This window comes from Vombatus ursinus, unplaced genomic scaffold (assembly GCF_900497805.2).
Source record: "Vombatus ursinus unplaced genomic scaffold, bare-nosed wombat genome assembly UNPS02009205.1, whole genome shotgun sequence".
Lineage (NCBI taxonomy): Eukaryota > Metazoa > Chordata > Mammalia > Diprotodontia > Vombatidae > Vombatus > Vombatus ursinus.
The window spans coordinates 56,268,204-56,293,090 of NW_020948983.1; the positions used below are offsets into that span (position 1 = coordinate 56,268,204).

The 24,887-nt window shown below is 38.5% G+C and overlaps 1 protein-coding gene across 3 annotated transcripts in view; it reads left to right on the forward strand.

The window, feature by feature from the left end:
- Nucleotides 1-24,887, forward strand: part of DIS3L (DIS3 like exosome 3'-5' exoribonuclease) — a 42,398-nt gene that overhangs the window by 12,462 nt on the left and 5,049 nt on the right. For 2 of the 3 annotated variants that reach the window (XM_027851720.1, XM_027851722.1), the window contains 11 exons: nt 2,361-2,496; nt 7,279-7,455; nt 8,348-8,426; nt 9,733-9,912; nt 10,367-10,536; nt 17,538-17,699; nt 18,738-18,985; nt 19,650-19,742; nt 21,244-21,777; nt 23,675-23,829; nt 23,931-24,109. In XM_027851720.1, coding sequence (XP_027707521.1) covers nt 2,361-2,496; nt 7,279-7,455; nt 8,348-8,426; nt 9,733-9,912; nt 10,367-10,536; nt 17,538-17,699; nt 18,738-18,985; nt 19,650-19,742; nt 21,244-21,777; nt 23,675-23,829; nt 23,931-24,109 — 2,113 coding nt within the window. The remainder of the gene's footprint in view (nt 1-2,360; nt 2,497-7,278; nt 7,456-8,347; nt 8,427-9,732; nt 9,913-10,366; nt 10,537-17,537; nt 17,700-18,737; nt 18,986-19,649; nt 19,743-21,243; nt 21,778-23,674; nt 23,830-23,930; nt 24,110-24,887) is intronic. The other variant, XM_027851721.1, reaches the window with a different exon arrangement.

Sequence of the window (24,887 nt, forward strand, 5' to 3'; positions counted from 1 at the left end):
TAATCAGTTGGGCAAGCTCCAAAAAAAATGGGGGTGGGAGGGATTAGGAAGAAGACAAAGTAGGGGGGCTAACCTTGGCAAGGAGAAAGGGCTACAGGGGCAGCGACGTGGTGCAGTGGATAGAGCACCGACCCTGGAGTCAGGAGGACCTGAGCTCAAATCCGGCCTCAGATACATAACACTCGCTAGCTGTGTGACTCTGGGCAAGTCACTGAACCCCAATTGCCTCACCAAAAAAAAAAAAAAAAGAGAGAGAGAGAGAGAAAAAATAAGAATTTAGTTCCACAGTAGCTCAGTAAAGCTATCCAGCATTTGGTTATGCTTGACCTTGAATGTCCACCAACCATAGCTGATTCTGCCTCCAGAAACAAGCAGAATAGAGTCCAGGGATGACTGCACAGGAATCCCAACAGAGAACCATCTGAGAGGCTACCAGCATGGACCTTATCTTCTGAGTTGAAACAAAAGATGATGGATAATTTACTAAAGCCCTGAGAGGTGAAGTGATTTACCCAGGGTCACACAGCCAGTACATGTCAGAGGTAGCATTTGAATCCAGGTTTTCCTGGCTCTGAGACTAGGCTTCTGATTTAGAGCTGAATAAATAATTTAAAGTTTTCATAATCTGAGTGTTTGTAGCTGTCTCTGAGTGGTGGAGCTAGAATGAAGGTGAAGGTCATAAGAGTTGAGGTTTATATATTGGAGTCCAGAGAATTCTGAGGCACATCTTCAGAGTTTCCATTATACCAGGTAGTGTGGAAGGGAAGGCATACATTTCTTCTGATCCTATCAACATGTTAACAAATGATGTCATCACAATTAATATGAATATATGGGGGTTGTTTATACTGCTATAAATCAGAAGTCAGATCTCCCTCTGTTTGGCACAAGTTTAGTGACTGAGGCCCAAATGGGTTTCTTCATATATAAATATAGCTTGGCCTACTGGTACTTAGAGGTTGGCCTGGCTATTCATTGTATGCTTAGCCCTCTACCCAGAGGACAAGATTATAAAAGATATAAAAGAGTAATCACAGTGAAGGAGAAGAAAGGTTCCATTGGATGCAGTGGGAAAGGGAGTTAGATTCATAGTCTTTTTTTAGGGAAAGGAAATAAAAAAAAAATCTGATCAAGCATCATAATAATAGCTGATATTTATATAGAACCTTAAAATTTACAATTATGTGATTTCTATGGCTACTCATAATAGCTCTGTGAGGTGGTATATTGGGTAGATACACTAAATTGTTGGTGATACTTCATGCTTACCATGTGCAGACTTTTGCTGCTATACTTGTGATATTCAGATAATCAATTTAGATAATGGAAGAAACCCACCAAGGCATTTCCCTCCCCTTGCTTGTTTGTCTAGGGCTCATCACTAGGATTTCACTCACTCAGTTAATTGATTGGTACTTCTCTAATAAGCATATTCTACAAGCAGGCATGAACTCTGTTAGCAAATGGGTATGGTACAGCATTCGAAAGGACCTATCAGATGTTGCTTCAGTTTCCAAGTGTACTATAAGAATTTAGTTCCACAGTAGCTCAGTAAAGCTATCCAGCATGTGGTTATGCCTGACCTTGAATTTCCACCAACCATAGCTGATTCTGCCTCCAGAAACAAGCAGAATAGAGTCCAGGGATGACTGCACAGGAATCCCAACAGAGAACCATCTGAGAGGCTACCAGCATGGACACAAGAGCACTTACTTTATAACAGTACCTGAGCAATATCGTTTGAATACCATATGAGCTCTTCAGTGCATTGTGAAAACTATATAGCTTTTAAATCATGTGGACAGTTTTCTTGTTGTATTTCCACAGCCCTTCCTTGTGGTATTGATTGTTTTTCAGTGTTGAATGATATCAGTGTGTGTGTGTGTGTGTGTGCGCGTGTGTGTGTGTGTGTGTGTGTGTGTGTGTGTGTGTGTGTATCACATAAGATTTTTTTTAAGACCCTAATAAGTGCTTTTGGAATTTGAATCATAGATTTAGAGTTGGAAGGAAGCTTAGAGACTTTCTAAGGCCCCTCCTTTTGCAGATAAAGAAACTGAGGCCCCAAAGGTCATAAGAATTTCCCACAGTCACATATTACTTTTTAGAAATCTAAATAAAAGTTAATAAACCAAAAGTATGCCGGTGAATACAAGTGACTTGCCTGTGGTCATATGAATAGTTAGCTTTGGAGGCAAGAGTTGAATCCTGGGTTCTCATGTCCAAATCAAGCATTGATACAATTATATACGGTGGTATTGCCTCTCCGCCTATCAATTCAGAACAAAATATAAGATTCTAAGCAACAAGCTGTGTTTTCTAATGTGTATGTGTTTGGGGGTGGGGGTGGTTTGTTTTTCTAGGAGCATTTACAATGCAGCTGTGTGGTACTATCACCACTGCCACGATAGGATGCCCATTGTTATGGTGACAGAAGATGAAGAGGCAGTTCAGCAATATGGAAGCGAAACTGAAGGTGTATTTGTGATTTCATTCAAGGTATTTCAGATTGTCATTTAGTGGGTGTGCATGTGTGTATTTGTGTGTACATGCGTACACGTATGTACGAGTTATCCTCCCTAAGCAGTGCCCACAAGGCTCCAGACATCTTTGACCAAGGGGTGACAGGACAGGACGGAAAGGGGGAAGATACTTGGAGATTCTGCGTCACCCTTGCCCCAGTTCAGCCTGACGCTGATGATTCTGAGCAAGACTCCCTGGGCCACACAGCTCCCAGAATCTCGCCTCACTGGAGAGCCCAGGCCGGCCCCACTGTGTCACTGTCAGTGCCCTGCATGTGCATCTTCAAGGAGAACCCAGTGTTTTGGATGCCAGAATGAAAGGCTGAATAGGTCTCCAGTGTCGAAGGCTAGGCTTGTGTCTTTCAGCTGCTCTTTACTGTCAGTTACACAGGAATGAGTGGAGAGATTAGTGTGAGTAAATAATAGAACTGAAGTATGGCAGTGTCTGTTTGAGCCCATTGTTATCAAGCCGTGATAGACATTGTCATTGACAGTCTGCCCTGGGCTGCCCTTGCACCCTGGTGCTATGTCCTGGGCACCTTTGGAGGCCATAAAAAGACCATTCGTTTGTTAATAGATTATTAGTCTGTTTTTTCTTGCCAAGATTTTCAACCAAATGACATTTGATTGCTGTCATTTTTGATGCAAAGTCTTGAACAAGACCACCCATTTCTTCTTGTCAATTCTCAGAGATTCTTATTGAACCTTAATTGGAGATTTTATAGGGGCTCCTAGTTGTCTTATGTTTCTGTTGCTAAAATTTGCCAATTGAATTTCCTTGCACTCTAAAAAACAATGTGCTCAGATGCCACAGGATTCCAGGGGCCCTGGATATTAATGTTGGTGTCATCTCTTTTGTCTTCTGTAATGCATCATGTCTTGTTCCTGCGGAGGACAGTTGACTAAAATTACGTTTTTCTCCTCGCTGTGAAAATCGCTTCTCTTTGTAGTCAAGTGTTACAATGAAGTTTAATTTTGTATAGCTTTTCTCATACAAACCATGTGACCAAGGGCTTCACAAAGTTGAACGATAGTGGAAGAAAAAAAGTAGTACGGCATCAAGGTGAGGTGGCTAATAAGTTCTTCCAGGGGGGATTTGGACTTAGAAAATAATGAGAAAGAAAACTGCAAAGAGGTTGGGCGCTAATGACAGACTTAGGAAGAAGGTTTGAGAGGTGAATGTGTTTAATACACTTGAGGATTGAGGACCAAGAACAAAGAAAAGTCATGACTTCTGGCAGGGCCTGAGAAAGAAGAAAGCAATTTGAGTCAGACTCCCAAATGGCTAGAAGAGATGTGTAAGCATAAATTAAAAGGATAATATAGTTTGACTTCCTTATGAACTTAAATAGAGAGACCATGTTGGGAGGCCAAAGACCTTTGACTAAAAACTGAGACACAATCACAGGTTCATCGGATAGAGACAAGAATGTACACAGACTCTTTGTGGAAACTGAAAAGTATCATATTGGTGGGTGGGTCGGTCAGTCAGTCAGTATTTATTAAGCCCTGACCTTGTGCCCAGCCCTGTGCTGTGCTCTGGAGACATGAAGAAGAGCAAAGCCACCGTCCCAGCCGTTAAACTCTCCTTCTGATCGAGGAGACGATACGAACATAACTATGTATATTTGAGGTAAAGGGAGAGTAAATGGAGGGCAATTGGAGAAGGAAAGCGGGAACTGAAAGGGCTTCCCACAGAAGGCAGCATTTGAGCTGAGTCTTGGGAGAAGCCAGAGAAGCTCAGAGCTGGCGGTGAGAAGGAAGAGCATTCCAGGAATGAAAAGGCATGGAGTCTGGACATGGAGCAGGGGAACTGGGTCATACTGTGTAGGGATGGGAGTAAAGCGTAAGAAAACTGGAAAGGTAGGAAGGGGCAAGAGTTTTAAGCGCCATATAGGATTTTATGTTTTCATCATGAAGGCAATAAGCCCCTGGAGTTGATTGAGTACATGGTGGGGTGGGAGGCAGGAGGGGAATGATATGGTCAGAGCTGTGCTTATGGAACATCACTTTGGCATACGTGTGGAGATGGATTGGAGTGGGGAGAGACCTGAGGGAGGGAGACCAACCAGAAAACAATTGTAATAGTCGAGGTGTGAGGTGATGAGGGCTCGCACCAAGGGGGCAGCGATGGGAGCAGCGAGAAGAGGACCTAAATGAGAAGCGTTGTGAGAGTACAAAGAATAAGACTTGACAAAAGATCGAATGCGTGGAGCAAGCATGAGGGAGGAATCAAGTATGATGCCGAGGTTTAGAGCCTGAGTGACTGGAAGGGTGGTAATGCCCCTGATAATAACAAGAAAGTAGAAAAGATAGAAGAGCTCAGGGAGAAAGATAATGAGGTTGTCTTGGACATACTGAATTTGAAATGCCTGTGGAACGTCCATCTTGAAATGTCCAAAAGACATTTGGTAACCCACGACTATAATTTAAGAGTGAAATTAGGACTGGATATCTTGATCTGGGAGTCATCTGCATAGAGAGGTTCATTGAACCCATTGGAGCTAATGAAATCCCCAGTTGAGATGGTATAGAGAAGAGGTCTTGGGAGAGAGTCTTGGGGGAGAATGGTCAGTCATGGTTACTGGGCGTGACCTGGAGGAAGATCTAACAAAGGAGATTGAGGAGTAGTCATATAGGTAGGAGAACCAGGAGAGAACAATGTCATGAAAATCTAGAGAAGAGAAGACTGCAGTCTTCTGTGTCAAAGACAATGGAGAGGTGAAAAGGGATGAGGATTGAGAAATGACCATTAGATTCACCAATTAAGAGATCATTGTTAACTTTGGTAGTACCAGTTGAATGATACAAGGCAGATTACAAAGGATACAGAAGTGAGTGAATGGAGAAGAAGGCACATGGGTTAGACAGCTTCCTCAAAGAGTTAGCCAAGAAGGAGAGGAGGTATATAGCCTAATAGCTATTGAAAACAAGAGATCAGTAACCTGTGACATACATTCCAAAATGGTGCAAAAATCCATAGAGAAGGCATGAAACTCTGGGGGTTTGAGTGAAGGTGTACACACTGGTGATCTCAAACTCAGCATTATCACCCTTACTAATCTTCTTCCTTGGATGCTGCCATTTGTCTAGAGAAATAATCATAGTAAGTAGACCAGCAATGGTTCTATGCCCAGGACCTCTCTGAAGAATTGAGCTAAATGATGCTAGTATTCATTGGTTGCCTCTTAGGGATTACTGTTACCCTGGCCACTTACACTTCTAAAGATACAGTTAGAAATTAACTTAGGTTAACAGTATTTATTGACTGTTTGCTAGTATGCAGAGTGCTGTATTAAGTTATCAGAGTAACTTAGGGAAGAGAATTCCTAAGGAGCTTATGGTCTGTTCAGGGCAGAAAGGCTCAGTGCAGATATGTAAACGCAGGTGACAGAGACAGAAGTCATTCCCCCACTTTTTAGCTTGTTTCATGCTGGCCACTAAAGATCTATATTGCTGTCAGAACCAGGAGAACATTGTACACAGTAACAGCAACATTGTGTGATGACCACCTTTGATAGACTTAGCTCTTCTCAGCAGTACAATAATCCAAGACGATTGCGAAAGACTCATGATGGAAAATGCTATCCACATCCAAAGAAGGAACTATGGAGTCTGAATGCAGATAGAAGCATACTGTTGGCTCTTTTTTTTTTCCTCTTTCATGTGGCTTTTCCCTTTTGTCCTGATGCTTGTTTCACAACATGACTAATGTGGATATGTTTAATATGATTGTACATCTATAACCTGTTATCAAATTGCATGCCGTCTTGGGGAGGGTGGAGGGGATAGAAGGGGAAAATTTTAGAACTCACAATCTTATAAAAGTGAATACGGAAAACCAATAAATAAATATTTTTTAAAAGGGAAAAAAAGGTCTATATTGCTGTCCTTGTCAGTTTTACTGACTTAGTCAAACATTTTTTACCACTGACCCTAAACGTGGCCAAACAAAGGCAACTGGACCTGCACAGCCAGAATTTAGCTCTGTGATGATCCTTTTTAAGACAGTCTCCAGGGGGCAGCTAGGTGGCGCAGTGGATAGAGCAGAGGCCCTGAAGTCAGGAGGACCTGAGTTCAACTTCGGCTTCAGACCAAACACTTGACACTAGCTGTGTGACCCTGGGCAAGTCACTTAATCCCAATTGCCTGGAAAAAAAAAAAAAAAAAGCAAAGACAGTCTCCAGAAACAGGGTGCTCTGTCTCCTACTGTCTGCCTTCACTGTACTAGCTTTGGAGATAGTATGCACATTTATATGCATGAAAATGCAGAGTAATCAAGAATGCAAATACTGAAATGTGAAGGAGCCTTACTAGTTCTTCTAAAAAGGCTTTGTGGAGTAAGAGGAAACCACTGGCGACCTGCATGAGCAGGTCTTTCACCTCTCTTAGACCTAAACTTTCTTATCAGTAAAATGTTGGACTAGAGGATAATGAAAGTTCTTATAATTCTAAATATCTGATCCTGCTTATAATCACCTTCTCACTAACACCATAAAACATTTCAAGACTAACTAGGAAGTTCATTCATCCATTGAATAAACATTCATTAAACATTTATTATGCGTACAATCCTCTAGTGGGTGCTGGGGATGCAAAGACAAAAAATGAATATTGGCTAATATTTCCTCGAAGTTGTGTACCAGCAGCTTTTGTTCAAGAAAATGAGTTTTTTAAATGGAACTGAAATGAAGATTTTTATTTATAGTTTCTCTGGTTGTTGGGTTTTGTTTTGGTTTTTTTTTTTAACATTACACAGAATTATCTGGACAACTTTTGGCCCGACTTAAAGGCTGCCCACGAGCTGTGTGATTCTATACTTCAGGCTCGTCATGAGAGGGAGCTTGAAAGCCAAGAGAACAATGGGAAAGAATACCCAGAGCATCTTCCTCTGGAAGTATTAGAGGCCGGAATTAAGTCTGGGAGATATATCCAGGTGAGGAAAATGACCAAAAGACATTGTCAGGAGCAGGCTACCATGTACCCTTCTTTGAAGGGGGCATTTAAAACTCCCAGTTGTTTTCTTCTTTTCTTTCATTGCCTTTGAGGCCTTTGAGAGAGCTGTATAGATGGGCAGTCAGTCTAACCAATGAACAGCTGTCACTGTTGAGTAGTTTGGTGGTGGTGTGTGGGGTCAGACATCATTCTACTTATAGAATCTAGTCATCTAATCAAAAGCCACCATATTAGTGATGCTTTTTAGTTGTAGGGTTACAGTTGAAGAGGAGGTTGGAAATGGCCTTGCAAATTGTCTCCTAACACTGGGGAAGAAATAAATATTCCTCATCTAGTGTAGGAGGCCAGGCTGGTTATAAGCAGAGTTTGTCTTGTATATCCTGGCCTCACCTTCCTCTTTTTTCAACCCTCTCAGTGACAGGTACACAAGAGTCTGTTGCTGCCAGAGTTTCTTCTATCAGAAATGGATATGATAAACTCAATCTCACTGATATATTAAGAATTTAATAATGTCACACCTCTCAGTGATATCTTCATTTTCTGCATAATCTGAAGGACTATATCACAAATGGTAGCATTTTATATATAAACATATGGGATATATTTGGGGACAGGAGCCTTCCTGGGCTCTTTATGCTCCATAAGTAAGGCCAGATCAGTCAGGAATAATGTCATTATGGCCAGGAAGAACTCTACTGGGTCCTTTTCTTTCAAGGGAAAAAAAAATCCTCATTGTTAAAAGTAGTGATCCCACACCTTATAAAAACGTAATATAGTAGTTATTGTTGTATCACTCTCAGAATTGTAAAGCTAAGCTGAATTTCCTTCCACCCCATCCAGGCCATCTCATTGACTGTTAATTTTGATTTTAGGGAATTCTCAATGTCAATAAACACAGAGCACAAATAGAAGCTTTTGTCCGACTTCAGGGAGCCAGCAGTAAAGACTCAGGTTTGTATATTCACTTTCTTTCAGGAACATTTTTACTCTTCTTTACTACGGTCTTCCACCGTGGAAAAAAGTGGAATTTTTATTCTACTATATTACATTTTTTATTTGTCATCTCAGTCATTGGCTGCATAAAACAAGAGATTGTGGCGGGTCTACTTTCTTGAGGACAGGTTAAGAGATGATGGGCTTTTATGGTCTTTTCCCCTTGAAAAAGATCCTTTCGACTCAGAGGATTTAGAAGTGAATGAAAGGAGAGGAAATGGAGGCACTTAGGACACGTGCCAGGTCCAGCAGGGGGTCATGCCTGACCTTAAATCTCCATCGGTCCAAAGCTGATTTATCTCCAGAAACAAGCAGAGTCCAGGGATGACTGCACAGGAATCCCAACAGAGGACCATCTGAGGGGCTGCCGGCATGGGCATAAGGGCACATGAGCATTCATGGAAGACTGTCTCTGATGCAGCTGATTGATCTGCTGGAGAGCATGATCAGAGGGCAGTCACATTGAAATAGGATGGGTTGCTTAAATGTGTTTACAGAGATTCTAATGTAGACTTGTGATGTTAAATGGGGGTGATAATGCCTATATACCTTATGGGCTTATTATAATACTACAATAGTGCTTTGGAGTTGTGACAGACAGCAAGTTGGGTTCAAATCCTATCTCTGACATTTGCTAACTCTTTGACCATAGGGAAACCACTTAATTTCTCTGAACCTTATTTTCCTCATCCATAAAATGGGAGAAATAACAGCACCTACCTTAGGTGGTTATTGATGGTAACAATGAGATAAAATATGTGGAGCACTTTTCAAACCTTAAAAGGGTTGTGTTACCTATCATTATTATTATCATTATTATTATTATTATTATTATCATCATCATCATCATCATTATTACTATTATTACAATGAGATAATAGTTCTGAAATTATTTGATGCTATATCAAATAGTGGTAAACAAATATTAGTTGATCATTAATAATCTTCAGAACAACACAAGTTTGTCTTCATCTTTAGAAGTACAAAGCTATTGAGTGCATGGCTATTGCATTTGAAATGTCCTACTGAAAAAAAAGGAGGGGGGGGGGGGTACAGCTAGATGGTGCAATGGATAGAGAACCAGCCCTGGATTCAGCAAGACCTGAGTTCAAATGTGGCCTCAGACACTTGTCACTTACTAGCTGTGTGACCCTGGGAAGTCATTTCACCCCATTGCCTCACGCAAAAAAAAAAATAAAGAAATGTCTTACTGATATTGAGGGGCTTTGGGACTTTCTGTGTATCTTTGCCTCCTTAAAAACAGATTTAATTAGTGACATCCTTGTTCATGGCATGAAAGCTCGCAACCGCTCAATTCACGGTGATGTGGTAGTGGTGGAAATACTCCCCAAAAATGAATGGAAAGGAAGGACTGCTGCTTTATGTGAGAATGAAAATGATGACAGAACACCAGGGGAATCTCCCAGTGAACCTATGCCCACAGGTAAATGAGAGAAGGAAGGACACATGGTGAGCCTCTTAGATGCATGAAATAAAATCACCTTTCTTCTGGTAATTCTTCCTCTGTCAGAGTTTCGCATAGATATACCTTTCCCTACATATTTATTAACTCTGATACTGGTAGAGAGGAGGCAAAAGAGAAGGGAGAGCAACTGTATGCCAAGTACACATGTCAGATATGGCAATAGAAGAACAAAAAGAATGAGATAAGGGGATCTCCATCTTGTAAATGGAATGTTCTTTATAAGTGAGATTTTGTGTTCAATTGTAACTACTTAAAGGTAGCAGAATGCTGATTTAGCCCCTTAATTCCTTCTGTGCCACTTTACAAGTAACTTCAGCATTAGTTTAAACATCATCTGTTCATATGGTAGACTGTTATATCTTAACCTCTAGGTATACCTACCTCACCAGTCAATATTGTTTCTTTTTCAAAGGCAGAGTGGTAGGAATCCTTCAGAAGAACTGGCGGGATTATGTGGTGACTTTTCCATCTAAAGAAGAGGTTCAGTCCCAGGGCAAAAATGCCCAGAAAATCCTAGTTACACCTTGGGATTACAGGATTCCCAAAATCAGAATCAGTACTCAACAAGCAGAAGCCCTACAGGTAACTAGTAGAAATTTATTTTATTTTCCCCAAATTTGGTTGTGTTTGTTCAGTAGCAGTAGACAGAGGTATTTCCTTTAGCGAAGGAGGAAATAAATTATGAATGATCCCAAACAATACATCTAGTGTTACGGATACTGTTTTTAAGAAGTTCTAAATATAGAAGAATCAGCTATTGAGTAGTCTTCAGTTAATAAACGAAGGGCAGAAACTGTCCTAGAAAGAACTATGTAGGACAACCAAAGAGGACATGTATTATCCAACTGTCCAATTCAGAAACTAGTTCTGTATGTGTGGATATGTGTACACACCCACATACACACACACACACACACACACACACACATATACATATCTTGTTAGTATTGTTGACAAAGTATAGGTATGTATTTTTATTTACATACTTATATGTATATGCATGTATGTATATATACTTTGCCAACCACACTAACAAGCTTTCAACAAATCATAGAGAAATAATTTTCATGCCCTATAGTAATGATTTATATAATGTTACTTCACAGAATCAATTGCCTAGAGAATAATGTAGCAATGGAAAAAAGATATCAATAGAGAGAAAATTAGAAATTACCCTCACTTGACTCACAGACTTCAGGCCTTGCCTACCTTAGCTCATGTAGTATTTCACAAAGTGTGAGAATTGGCTACGTTCCACAGTATAATGAGGCTTATCGCCAGTAGGTTTGGACACTAGGTGGTGTTGGCTGTTACAACCCATGAAACGAAACTTCAAAATGGCCCTTTAGTCCTATGTCACCTGTTGCATAATAGCAGAAAAGGGGACAGATGCTACTAAGAATCACAGTTTTTAGGCCCTTTATAAAAATTAATTTAAAAATTAATTTATTGGTATTCTAAATGTGAAACCCATGTCTAATGATTAATAAGTTGACATTTTATTAAAGAGAAATAGAACTATATCAAAATTGACATTCTAAATATGGAACCCTTGTCTATTGATTAACAACCTGACATTCTATTAAAGAGAAGCAGAACCATATCAAAATTGACATTCTCGATCAAAATGAAACCAAAAGACATAAGGAAGTTGCAGCTAAGTGGTAGGCTTACAGTGTATTCTTGGAGAAACAGATGATGGATTTGGCATAGGGTTTTATAGTGCACCCCAAAGGCCACAAGAATCATCATTTTGTAGAACAATTGTACTCATGATCAACAATTATGGTCATGACCACAAAAAAAAAAAACTGAAGATAGTTACACCAAAATCTGTTGCAGAAGGGCAGCTACGGAGCGCAGTAGATAGAGCACTGGCCCTGGAGTCAGGAGGACCTGAGTTCAGATCCATCCTCAGACATTTGACACTTACTAGCTGTGTGACCCTGGACAAGTTACAAGCCCAGTTACCTCAGGGGGAAAAAATAAAATAAATAAGAATAAAAAAATAATCGGTTGCAGAGAACAAAATTTTATGCACCAAAATCTGTTGCAGAGAACAAAGAAATAGAGAAATTCTATGGACACCTTAATAAAGTTCTTTAATCTGAATCAGCATTATATGGTAATGCCCATTGACTTCATTTCAGAAGTGGGCATCGGGAAGGATGGTTTTAGAAAATACGGGGCAGCATTAAGAAATGAGAGAGATCGAAGGCTTGTCAGCTACTTAGAGCCTCCTACCTGTATATCACGAGTCATTTCTTTAAGAAAAGAGATAAAAAGTGCTGGATGGGGTGAGCACCAAACCACCCGAAAAATGCAATTGATATTATTAATAGACAGAAATGACTGGTTATTGATTTGGAAGTCAGTTCCAAATCAACTGTGTTTTCTGCAGGTGATCAGAGCAAAGGTCCAAACCAATGCCAAACTAGAAGAAAATATAAAAATTAAAAAATGACACTATAAATAACTACAGTAGTTCCAACATGACACATCCATACAAGCTGTTGACTCTAAAAAATGGAAAATGAATAAAAGAAAGGACATAAACTCCAATTATCAACTTTTTGGATTTTTTGTTTTTAAAGAAATTTAGCCAGTACAAAACAGTCTTCTCATTTATGAGGCCAAAAGAGAAGTCAGCATTCGGTAAGCACCTGTTATGTGTAAGGCTCTGGTGCTGGGTTCTGAGGACATGATGCAAAACCAGAAAAAACTTCTGCTTCCAGAAACGTCAGCCAGCAAAATTTGATTTTGCCAAGAAAGATATAACAAGCAAAGACGTGATTAATTTAGAATATAAACACATTTGAAAAATATTGTCATGGGAGGATAGTGGAAGTTATGAGAAATATCACTTCATAAAACAGGTAAAAATGGTGGAAGAGAAAATGATTTTATAACAAGCTTGGCATGAGACCCAACTAAGCCTTATCTTCTCAAAAACACTTGGCAGAACAACAAAGAGAAGGGAAAAAAATTAGAACAAATGTGCCAGTGTTTTCTTTAGCAATTAGTTTACATCATTGACAGTGGAATCATCATATCTGGACTCTTAAATAACTCATTTTCTTGTGTATTATATGAGAATATGGAATTGTTACATTAGAAAAGCAGCTGTATCAGACCAAATACACCCAGAGTAAATCTGTGCTGGAAGGAATGCAATTTTTAAAGCATTAAGGGATTGATTTTCAAGATCTTCTGCAAGAGAAGGTAGTAAATGATTTCAAAAAGTAAGGATGCCATCATTACCAACGGGCAACTAGGTGACACAGTGAGTACAATGTCAGGTCTGAAGTTAGGAAGATTCATCTTCCCAAGTTCAAAACTGGCCTTAGACACTTACCAGCTATGTGACCCTGGACAAGTTACTTAACCCTGTTTGCCTCAGTTTCCTCATCAGTAAAAATGCGCTGGAGAAGGAAATGGCAAACCACTCCAGTAACTTTGCCAAGAAAACCCCAGATGGGGTCATGAAGAGTCAGACACGACTGAACTGAACTGAAAAAATCTTTGGGAGTGATAATTGCAGGTATTCTTGAGGAATATATGAGAAGCCAACAATTTTGGGGATGTTATAGTCACACAATTGACTGAAAGTTAAGAGATCACAAGATCCTTCTATCGTTTTTGATTGTTGATTATGAGAAAGCATTTTTAAAAAAAGGCATTTTACTGAGTAAAAGTGAACGTAACCTTAAAGGCCCTTCTCCAGCAACATCAAACGAGATAATAATTATCAAGTGCTTTGCACATAGTAAATGCGATAAAAATGTTAGTGATGATGGTGATGATGTCTGACAGATATATTAAACTGTAAGTTTCTTTGATAATAGATAACTTGGTTCAGTGATACTGTGTCAAGCAAGGCATAAAGAGAGATGTATTCTTACAAAACCAGTTTGCCATTGACATGAGAGTATCCTTTAGGGTACAAATGAAGTGTGAATCCCTACAAAAAGTAAGTTTCTCCGGATTTTCTATTTGCAGATGACATGTACCAATCTCATTTAAGTCCCAGAATATACAGGGCCTCCTTGATGCGATCCATGACCATTCAAAAGAAATCAGCAAGACTATCCATAAAGGAAAAACCAAATGAATGAAAAATGCCTGTTGTCCTGATTATGACATAAGATCATAGCATCGAGAGATAGAAGGGACTTTAAAAGACCATCTAAAGGAGGTGGAGCCAAGATGGTGAACACGAGGCAAGGACTTGCCTGAGTTCTCCCCCAAACCACTCCAAAGACATTTAAATAATGCCCTCAACAAATTCTGGAGTGGCAGAACCCGTAAAAGGACAAAGTAAAACAATTCCAAGACTATTGAAACTTCGCGGGAAAAGTCAGTTACACTGAGGTGAGAGTGGAGCGCATTCTGGTACAGGCTGCGCTAGCACAGACCAGGCCCAGCAAACCAGGTGCAGGCCTTGGGAGGGAGTGAATAAGCAACAACAGTGGCTGCTCCCAGAGCTCTCATCCCACAGATGGTAAAAGGGTCGAAGAACTGTTCAGAAGGGGATTATGGAGGTCTCTTTGCTGGCACTGGGGGCAGGACTCTGGTACTTTGCCCATGCTCGGATCAGGGTCATAGTCATGGGTGGCAGCCCCAGGGCAAGGAAGAGCAGTAGCATACTGGAGCTAGCAGCCACAGAGGAGCAGAGACCCTCATCGCAGTTTCAAGGCAGAAAAGAGTGCTTATGGTCACTCACAGACCAGAGAACTTGCCAGGAAAGTAGTAAACATACTTCTCCTTAGATCATACCACCTTGAAAGAACTGAAAACTTACAAGTCCCTAGAAGTATCTCTGAAAACAGCTGCACAAACCCCCTGAAGCTTAGGACAGTGTATCTTCCATACTGAAAGCCGAGCCCCACTTCAGCAAAGAGCTAAAGTCAAGAAATAGGTGAGAAAAATAAGCAAACAACATAGAAAGTTACTATGGTGACGAGGAAGATCAAAACATACACTTAGAAGAAGACAGCAAAGTCAAAACTCCTACATCCAGAACCTCAAAGAAAAATATGATTTGGTCTCAGGCCATGGAAGAGCTCAAAAAGGATTTTAAAAATCAAGTAAGAGAGGTAGAGTAAAAATTGGGAAGAGAAATGAGAGTGATGTAAGCAAATCATGAAAAAAAGTCAACAGCTTGGTAAAAGAGGCACAAAAAAAAAATACTGAAGAAAATAATACCTTAAAAAACAGAATAGGCCCAATGGTAAAAGAGGTATAAAAATCCAATGAGGAGAAAAATGCCTTGAAAAGCAGAATTGGCCAAATGGGGGAAAAAGAAAATTCACTAAAGAGAAGAACTCCTTAAAAATTAGAATTGAGCAAGTGAAAGCTAATGACTCAATGAGACCTCAAGAAACAATAAACAAAACCAAAAGAATGAAGAGATAGCAGATTGTGAAATATCTCATTGGAAAAACAACTGACCTGGAGAAAATATTACAAGCAGCCAGAAAGAAATAAGTCAAGTATGTGGAGCCACAATCAGGATAACACAAGATTTAGCAGCTTCTACATTAAAGGATTGGAAAGCTTGGAATATGATATTCCTGAAGGCAGTGGAGCTAGGCTTAAAACCAAGAATCATTTACCCAGCAAAACTGACTATAATTCTTCAGAGGGAAAAATGGACACTTAATGAAATAGAGGACTTTCAGATATTCCTGATGAAAAGACCAGAGCTGAGTAGAAAATTTGACTCTCAAATACAAGACTCAAGAGAAGCAGAAAAAGGTAAACACGAAAGGGAAATCATAAGGGACTTAATAAGGTTAAACTGTTTTACATTCCTACATGGGAAGATGATACCTGTCATTCATAAGAAATTCCTCATTATTAGGGCAGTTAGAAGGAGGACATATAGATAGAGAACACAAGTGTGGATTGACTACGATAGGATGATACCTTAAAAATAAAATTAAGGGGTGAGAAAGAAATGCAGTGGGAGAAAAGGAAAGGGAGAAGTAGGATGGGGTAAATTTTCTGACATAAAAGAGGCACAAAACAGCTTTTACGATGGAGGGGAAAATGTGGGAGGTGGAGGAAAACGTTTGAACCATATTCTCATCAAAATCGGCTCAAAGAGGGAATAACTTGCACTCAAATGGTTATAGAAATCTATCTTACCCTACAGGAAAGTAGGAGGGGAAGGCGGGGGTACTCAAAGAAAGGAGGTCAGATTGAGGGAGACAGTCAGAAACAAAACACTTTTTGACAGGGACAGGGTGAAAGAAGATAGAGAATAGAATAAATGGGGGAAATAGGATGGAAGGAAATACAGTTAGCAATCATAACTGAAAAAAAAATTGAAGCAAGTTTTTCTGATAAAGTCCTCATCTCTCAAATATCTAGTGAAATGAGTCAAATTCATGGGAATAAGGACATGGGCAAGAATTGCACTGAATGAGAAGGTTATGGATCAATTAAGATCTATCAATTAGAGATAACATCCACATCAAGAAATTGCTTGATCTCAAACATTGAAGTATGGAAATGAAAGTCCAAAACCAGGTCTCCAATCAGTAGGTCATCATCTACCCGTGCCCTTACCTGGTGCATCTCTAAGTCCTCTTGCTACTACCACACCCCTCCCCTGCTCCAGGTTGTAGCACTTCCTGGTAAAGAAGGGAATGTGTGGTTAGCAATGGCAGCTGCTTTCCAGTTCGGTGGAATTCCCAATTACTCCACTTCAACATCTCCAAATCTTGAAAGAAATAAAAAGTAGCTCATCCTCACAAAGAAAGTTTGGAATCCCTGTCCTAAAATTTTACTGGACTACTCAAAAAGTTTTTCAGCATACATCTAGAAGAGTATTTACTATGATGTATTATAATTGAGATGATTTCTAGTTGGCCTATTTGTAGCAGGTTGTTAAGTCTCCCCTCTAAGAGTTGGACTAATGGTCTCATGCCCACCTGGCATTTCAGGAACCTATCAAGAAACAGTGTTGGTAGAAATGCCATTCTCTTTGGATCGTGGTACTATTTCATCCTGTCCCAATCTGTGCTATGCCATGGTGTCTATGCCAGCATCACCAGCTTTGAAATTTCAGAATACCTTGAAGGAACAAGTTGTGTCAGTTGATGCAGTGAAGTTTTGTTTGTCTGTTTTTTTAGTTAAGGCAAAGAAAATAGAGATAGGATGATTTTTTTATTTCGAAGTAAAATCATAATAAAATTTTTGCATCAGTTGACACACCTGGTCCTTCAAGTGCTGGCGTGCGTGGTAGTGGAAAGAGTACTCCACTTGGAGTCCAGAAAGACCTGGGTTTGAATCCTGCTTTTGACACTTACCTATGTGATGTGTAGACCGGTCACTTAACCTTGCTAAGCTTCAGTTCTATCATCTGTAAACTGAGGATACGAATATCTCCAGGATATACTTTGCTGGGTTGTTATAAGAATCACATGATGATACAATGTCTGTGAAGCCATCTGCAAACTTCCAAGTGCTATATAAATGTCAGCTATGATTACTTTTTATATTTAAGTTTAAATGCCTCTCATTGACCAATTTAACATCTAATCCTGGAATGTCTGTACTCTTTCCTCTAACTTCAGGACTTCAGGGTGGTTGTGCGTATTGACTCTTGGGAGTCAACATCTGTATATCCAAATGGACATTTTGTACGAGTTTTAGGAAGAATACGAGATCTTGAAGGGGAAATTGCAACGATCCTGGTAGAAAACAGTATTTCTGTTGCCCCTTTCTCAGAAGCCCAGGTTAGTTTCCTCTTTGTAATTCTATGTTCTAAAAGCTTCTAGTGTTTCTTTCTAATTTTTTTGCATTTTGCTGTGAAAACAAAACTCTGGAAACAAACCTTCTTGGATCCATGAAAGGAGAAAACCCACACTTGCCCTTGTTTGGTGTTTGAGACAACTCATCCTGCTTCTGGTAGAGTTATTATTCAATGGTCTGTGTCCCTAACAATGATGAGTTTTGAAATTTTTCCATGTAGCTAAAAAATGGCTTTCTGATAGAGCATGTAATGAGAGTGTAACATTCCCCTCGTACTATCTGGTTACATTTCTGCATTTCTGCATTGTGGAGGGCCATACCCTTTAAAAAACTTTACAAGTGTGTGAATCAAGCCTTCCGAACTCAAAAATATGAGAAGATTCTTCTGCTTATTTTCACATGTCTCTTGTCTTCTAGCCAGACAAAGAAAGGATAAAAAAATCAGACTTAAAGAGACAAAATAGTTGTTCTAATGTTATGATATTTCAGAATACTTTACATTATGAAATCAGAGTGTTAATATAAATATACCTCTTAACTTGAATGCAAAGAACGAGGCTTGACAAGACTAGAATTTTTTCATCTCTTAGCGAAATTAGCTGGGATTTGACAGTTCAAATAGATAACTGAGAGAAAATAGTGTACAGACCTTGGTCTAAACTACATTGTTTTAAGTGGTTTTTAAAGAATATTAGCCTGTCATAATGGAGACGTGTTGATTTTTTCACTGCTTGGACTTGATCTAAAATTCTACAAAATTTGAAAAAATATAGCAGCCTTTGGGAACAATAGGGAGGAGAGGAAAATATGCATTAACCATCTGTACAATTACATTCTAACTTCTGTTTTGAAAGTAACAATTGGAAAGGAATAAAAATGGCTATAGGAGGTAATTGGGGAGGTACAGAATTGGAGTAATGTGTTAAGGGGTAGTTGGAGTGATATTTAATGTGAGAAAGAGCAGGTGGATGATTCTTGAAGCCTGAAGCCCATCAGTGGCTGACTTAGTTCTCCTCATACAGATGTGTGAAATGCCAGTCAACACACCAGAAAATCCCTGGAAAGTGAATCCTGAGGAGGAACGAGAACGCATCGATTTGAGGAAAACCCATCTTGTATTCAGCATCGACCCTAAAGGCTGTGAAGATGTGGATGATGCTCTGTCAGTCAGAACCTTAATTAATGACAACTTGGAACTTGGTGTTCATATTGCAGATGTAACTCATTTTGTGCCAGCAAATTCTTATACTGATATTGAAGCTAGAACTAGGTAATACTCTTAGGTGTGGATCAGGAATGTTAACATTTTAAGTAGGCATTATTATTGAATGTAGGTGGCTTTACTTTAATCTTTAGGATCTGCTAACTATGAAAGTTGGAGCTTTACAAAGAAAGAATATGCTTGAGGGAAAGAGCATTGGGTTCCCCAGTTCTGAAAATCCTTGGAGAAGGAAGTTGGCAGTCTGTTTCCCCCCCTTTTCCCTTAGGAAAATAGGATCCTTGATAATCCTACCTTTTATTATATATGCCTAACCTCTTCCTACCTTCTTTTGTGGTAAATTAAAATTAGCTTAATGTTCCATGAATTAATATGGAATTGTTTTATATAAATACCAGATTATTACATTCTAACTTTTCCTTGTATTCAGAATTTTAATAAGATTCACATCAGCAAAGAAAGCAATTTTCTAATTTCTTTATGCAAAGTGAAAAATATGGATACTAAAAGCATTCACCCACAAGATGGGTATGCTGTGGTAACAGATGAGCTCTCTAAAAGGGCATGTCACATTGTGTTAAAAGCTTCCAGGCTGCGGTGAATTGTACTGATAGTTTGGTCCTTTGACTCACTATAGACCAGATTATTTTCTAAAGCAATAAGTACTTTTGTATTCCTGTACTATGTTATATATACATATATATGTTATTTACAGGGCAACCACTTACTATTTAGCAGATCGTCGGTATGATATGCTGCCCTCCATCCTGAGTGCTGATTTGTGTTCCCTACTCGGAGGAGTTGATCGGTGAGATTTATTCAAACTACTAAGACTCCTCTTTTTCTTCTGCTCATCTCTATTTGTGTCCTATGCCGTATCGTTCTGTCCATTAGTCCATGTTTGGTTCACTTTTATGTTCCAGTCTCTACTTCTACATATGTCCTCTCATCTCCACTTCTGGGGCACAGTTGCTTTTAACTCCTACTTTTTTATTTTCTAGTTAAGTTCAATAATATATATGGATATTTATGTGTGTGTGTATTTCTTTGGAGGACTCAATAAATGTAAATTTTTTTTTTGCACAATAGCCATGTGTCTTTTATGCACTACAACTTTCTTTTTTTGCTTTCTGTATGTTTCTGATTATCATTCCCTCAAAACGAGTGGGCTGTCACAAATGCTATGGGCTAGTATGATTCTACATACTTAGTTCTGTTTTCCTTTACTATGGAGTCAGTGTAAACATGCTGATCCCAGTCAGAAGCTATTCTAATCAAGATGGAAAACTAAGCTGGGATTTGTAATCACTTACCACTCTACCTCCAGGTTAAATATGAGATAACCTAAGGTGACCACTCATTTCGATTAATTAGGGCCTCATTGGAACCAAGTTTGTTACTGTTTTGTTCATTTAAAAATTACTTTGTTTTAGTAGTGCACTGAAGTCCATCCTACTTGGCATCTCATTGTGGCACAGATGGAACCGTGAATTCTGGAAGGCTATGCCTGTAGCACGTATGCCCCAGCAGGTCCTACCAAGTTAGAATAGAAGAGAGGTTAGATGATAGCAGAGAGAAAATAGTGTACGGGCCTTGGTCTAAAGGATATTGTGTAAGTTGTTTTTAAGGAATTAGCGTAAATACAGTGATCCAAGACAATATCCCAAAGGACTCATGATGAAAAATGCTGTCCATATCCAGAGAACTGCTGGAATCTGAATGCAGATCAAAGCATGCTATTTTGCAATTTCTTTTTTTTTTTAATTTTAATTTGGTCTATTTCTTCTTTTACAATATAACTAATACAGAAACATGTTTTACATGATTGTACATATATAACCTATATCATTGCTTACTGCCTTAGGAAGGGGGGAAATAAGGGAGGGAAGCAGAAAATTTGGAACTCAAAAATTTTTAAATGAATATTAAAAATTATATTTACATGTAATTGGGAAAAGATAAAAGACTTAAAAAAAAAAAGAATTAGCCTATCATGATGGAGGCATGTTGCCCTATTTGGACTTGATCTAATATTCTACAAAATTTGAAAAAAATAGAGCAGTCTTTAGGGAAAGGAGGAGAATGCTCATTAATCATCCAAACATTCACATTCTAGCTTCTGTCTTGAAAATAGCAAGTTGGAATATAAAACCAGCAGTGATGGACTATATGCTATTAAAGTATAGAGATAATGGCGTGAGAAACTAGACCAGAATCTATAGAAATGACATCTATTCTAAATTCTGAAAAGCAGAATTTATAATTCAAGGTAAGCCGATGCACTGAAAAACTGTAAATTTTTTTTTCAGGTATGCTGTAAGTGTCTTGTGGGAATTGGACAAAAATTCCTTTGAAATAAAAAAAGTATGGTATGGTAGAACCATCATTCAATCAGCATATAAGCTGTATTATGAGGCTGCACAAGACCTGTTAGATGGAAACTTTAGTGTTATAGATGAAATTCCAGAATTCAAAGAAATGGATGAGAAAAGCAGACAAGCCAAACAGGATGAATTGGTGTGGGCCATTGGAAAGCTGACTGATATAGCCCGACATGTGCGGGCGAAACGAGACAGTTGTGGTGCCCTAGAACTGGAAGGCATAGAAGTCCGAGTACAGCTAGATGATAAAAAGAACATTCACGATCTCATCCCTAAGCAGCCTCTGGAAGTTCATGAAACTGTTGCTGAATGTATGATCCTGGCCAATCACTGGGTAGCCAAGAAGATCTGGGAAAACTTCCCTCATCAGGCTTTGTTGAGACAACACCCACCTCCACATCAGGAGTTTTTTTCTGAGCTCCGGGAATGTGCGAAAGCGAAAGGCTTTTCCATGGATACACGGTATTCCTCTCTTTTTTAGAGGGTGGGAGGGTCCTTTGTACCCATTTCAGTTTGTGGGATTTTAATATGATACTAGAGCTTTGGGTGAAAATGGAAGACTTACTTTGTTGTTGTTTAATCGTTTTGCTCGTGTCTGACTCTTCGTGAACTCGTTTGGGGTTTTCCTGGCAAAGATACCAGAGTGGTTTGCCATTTCCTTCTCCAAGGAAGAGTTACCAGCTCTCTTCGATTCATACCAATATTAGATATTTTATAGGTGGTAATTTAAAACAAAAACCTGTTTCCTAATTATAATGTTCACCAATTTCGTTCAGTAAGGTGAGCATGAGAAGTGTCTGGCCATTGGCTTAATTTCATCCAGTCTATAGCGTAGGTACTAAGAAGTGGTCCTTCTTGTGCCTAAACTTGCAAAACCTAATATTGTAAGATGATACATGCCAAAGATACTTAATTTCTCTGTAAAGTAAGATGTTATACTTTCTTCTTTAAAAATAGAAAAATCTTTCTCTTTTAAAATAAGCTTTAGAAAAGACTTTTAAGAATACTTCTCTCTGGTAGTAATTGAAACATGCTTTATATTTATATATTTATATTATGTATTTATATTAAATATTATAATATTTATATTATATTATACATTATAATTATATTAAATAATATAAATATTTATGTATTTCTATTCCCATGATGTTTATACACTTAAAAACAAATTTAGAGGGCTAATTTTAAAATTAGTTACTTAAAAATCTAAACCCTTCAGCCAATAAAAAAGCATTCTCAGTAAGAGAGTTAGGTATTTTACCTTTCTCCTCAATGATATCAGTCTGTGTCTCGTGTGTGTGTGTGTGTGTGTGTGTGTGTGTCCATTTTTCCTTCTCTCTGGAGTCTCTTTCTCTGTGTCTTTATCTGTTTCTCCTTCTGTTTACCTAGCTGTATCTATAATTACTTCTTTATCCCCTTTTTTCCCCTACCCTCTTGTCTTTTTCCCTTATCTCATTATAAAGTAGAAACAAAGTAATTTGTAAAATATATTTACTGAATAGAGTTCTGTGTTTCATTTTAAATTTTAAAACAATGATACAACATTTTATATTTTTCTTTCTAAAAATAATTTTAAAAGTGAATTAAGTTGCTTCATACTTAGTTGAGCCTCGATTGGTTTTCTTTTCTCTAGGTGAAGGTCCTTGATATGGAAGGAAAGTCCCCTGCTTCATCTTAGGGAGTAGTTATCTTAAGGAATGTAATATTCGTGTCAATAAGTATTTATTGAATACTTAGCAAAGAATCAAGAGCTTGAAAGAGGCCTTAGTGATCATCCAAGCCAACCTCTCATTATACAGATGAGAAAAAAAAAAGAGATCCAGATGTTTCAAATGATGTACCCATAGTAACACCCCTAAGTAATGAGAAGACTGCATCCAGAACGCAAGTGTCCTGATTTCTAGCAGAGTTTTCTTATTGCTTGCTATGCCATGCTGCCTCCTATGCATACAGTTTTGGGTTAGTCACAAGAAAGAGAGACCTTGCTGTAGGAGAATTGAACTATTTAATTTTAGATTGTTCTTTGAGGACCATTATTTTGACAAATTTAGTTCCAGAAAGTATACATGTAATTCTTTGTTAAATTAAGCATTTAACATATCAACACCTTTCTCCTTCCCAGATGGCTTATTTAGAATCTGATCCAATTTCTCTATTTTAACCACAAAGAAAAATTAAATTTTTCTACTTACTTTTAAACATTGTCTTCCCCGCCCCAAAATGGGGACATTGTCAAAAAATGATGATAGCTAAGCAGATCAAAGCCATTAGAAAGACAAGTAAAGTTTTCATCTTAAAGCTTTGATTTGGAGACTAGTATTTGAACCCTGAGGTATTTTCTTTTTTTGCTTGGTAGGTCTAATAAAACTCTAGCTGATTCCCTTGATCACGCCAATGACCCAAGGGATCCCCTGGTGAACAGAATACTGCGTTCTATGGCTACCCAGGCCATGTCCAACGCATTGTACTTCTCGACTGGCTCTTATGCAGAGGATGAGTTCTGCCATTATGGTAGGATGCTGACATCTCCCCGATTTCCAGGATATGTTTTAAAAACTATTTGTTTAGCGTTCTTTTCTCTTCATTTGAATCCTCCTTTTTTTTTTCTTAAGGACTTGCATTAGATAAATATACCCATTTCACTTCTCCAATTAGAAGATATGCTGATATTGTTGTGCACCGATTGTTAATGGCAGCAATTTCAAAAGATAATAAAACAGAGATTAAGGAAAATTTGTTCAGCAGCAAAGATCTGGAGGAATTATGCCGACATATCAACAACAGGAACAGAGTAAGAGTGTATATTAAATGCCCTACCCGTTGTACTACTTAAGTTAGTAATAACAATGATGATGTTATATTCATTTCAGTTCTATTAATGATAACAAAAACAGCACAATGCTTTGAGGTTTGCAAAGTTTGCCTTTGTTATTTCATTTGATCATCACAGCACCTCTGTGAGAGTTGGAGTTATCATGATCCCCATTTTACAGATGAGAAAACGGAGGCCCAGAAAAGTTTAATGACATGCCCGTAGTCACACAGCTAGTAAGTGTCAGAGGTGGTATTTGAACCCAGGTCTATCTTGATTCCAAGCCCTGCTCTCTTTCACTGCCCCATGCTGCTTCTTCAGCTTTACTGTACAATAGGTTTAACAAATACTTGAGCTTTTATTTAATAGCATTATATTCTGGCAAATTAGAATTTTTAATAACAATTAATTCATATTTTAAAATTTTCAAAGTTCTATGAAATAATTTAATAGATACACAAATGTTCCCTAGTGGATATAGTCATTAGCCTATGGAAACTTGTAAAGATTTTTCTTTGGGGCACTGTTTACAGTAGAGATAAGACCAAAGTGTTTCCCCTTTTTCTGCTCCCTTCTTGGTTTGATGAACTGTAGGCTGTGCTTACTTACATGAGGTCACGATACAACATTTTATTTTTAAGTTAGTTTAGAACTTGGAATATATTTTCTCATGGAAACAATGTTAATAATGGCTAGTTAAGTTCTCAGGTTGCCCACAAAAGTCCCTTTACTCCAAAATGTAGCCTAGCAATTGCAT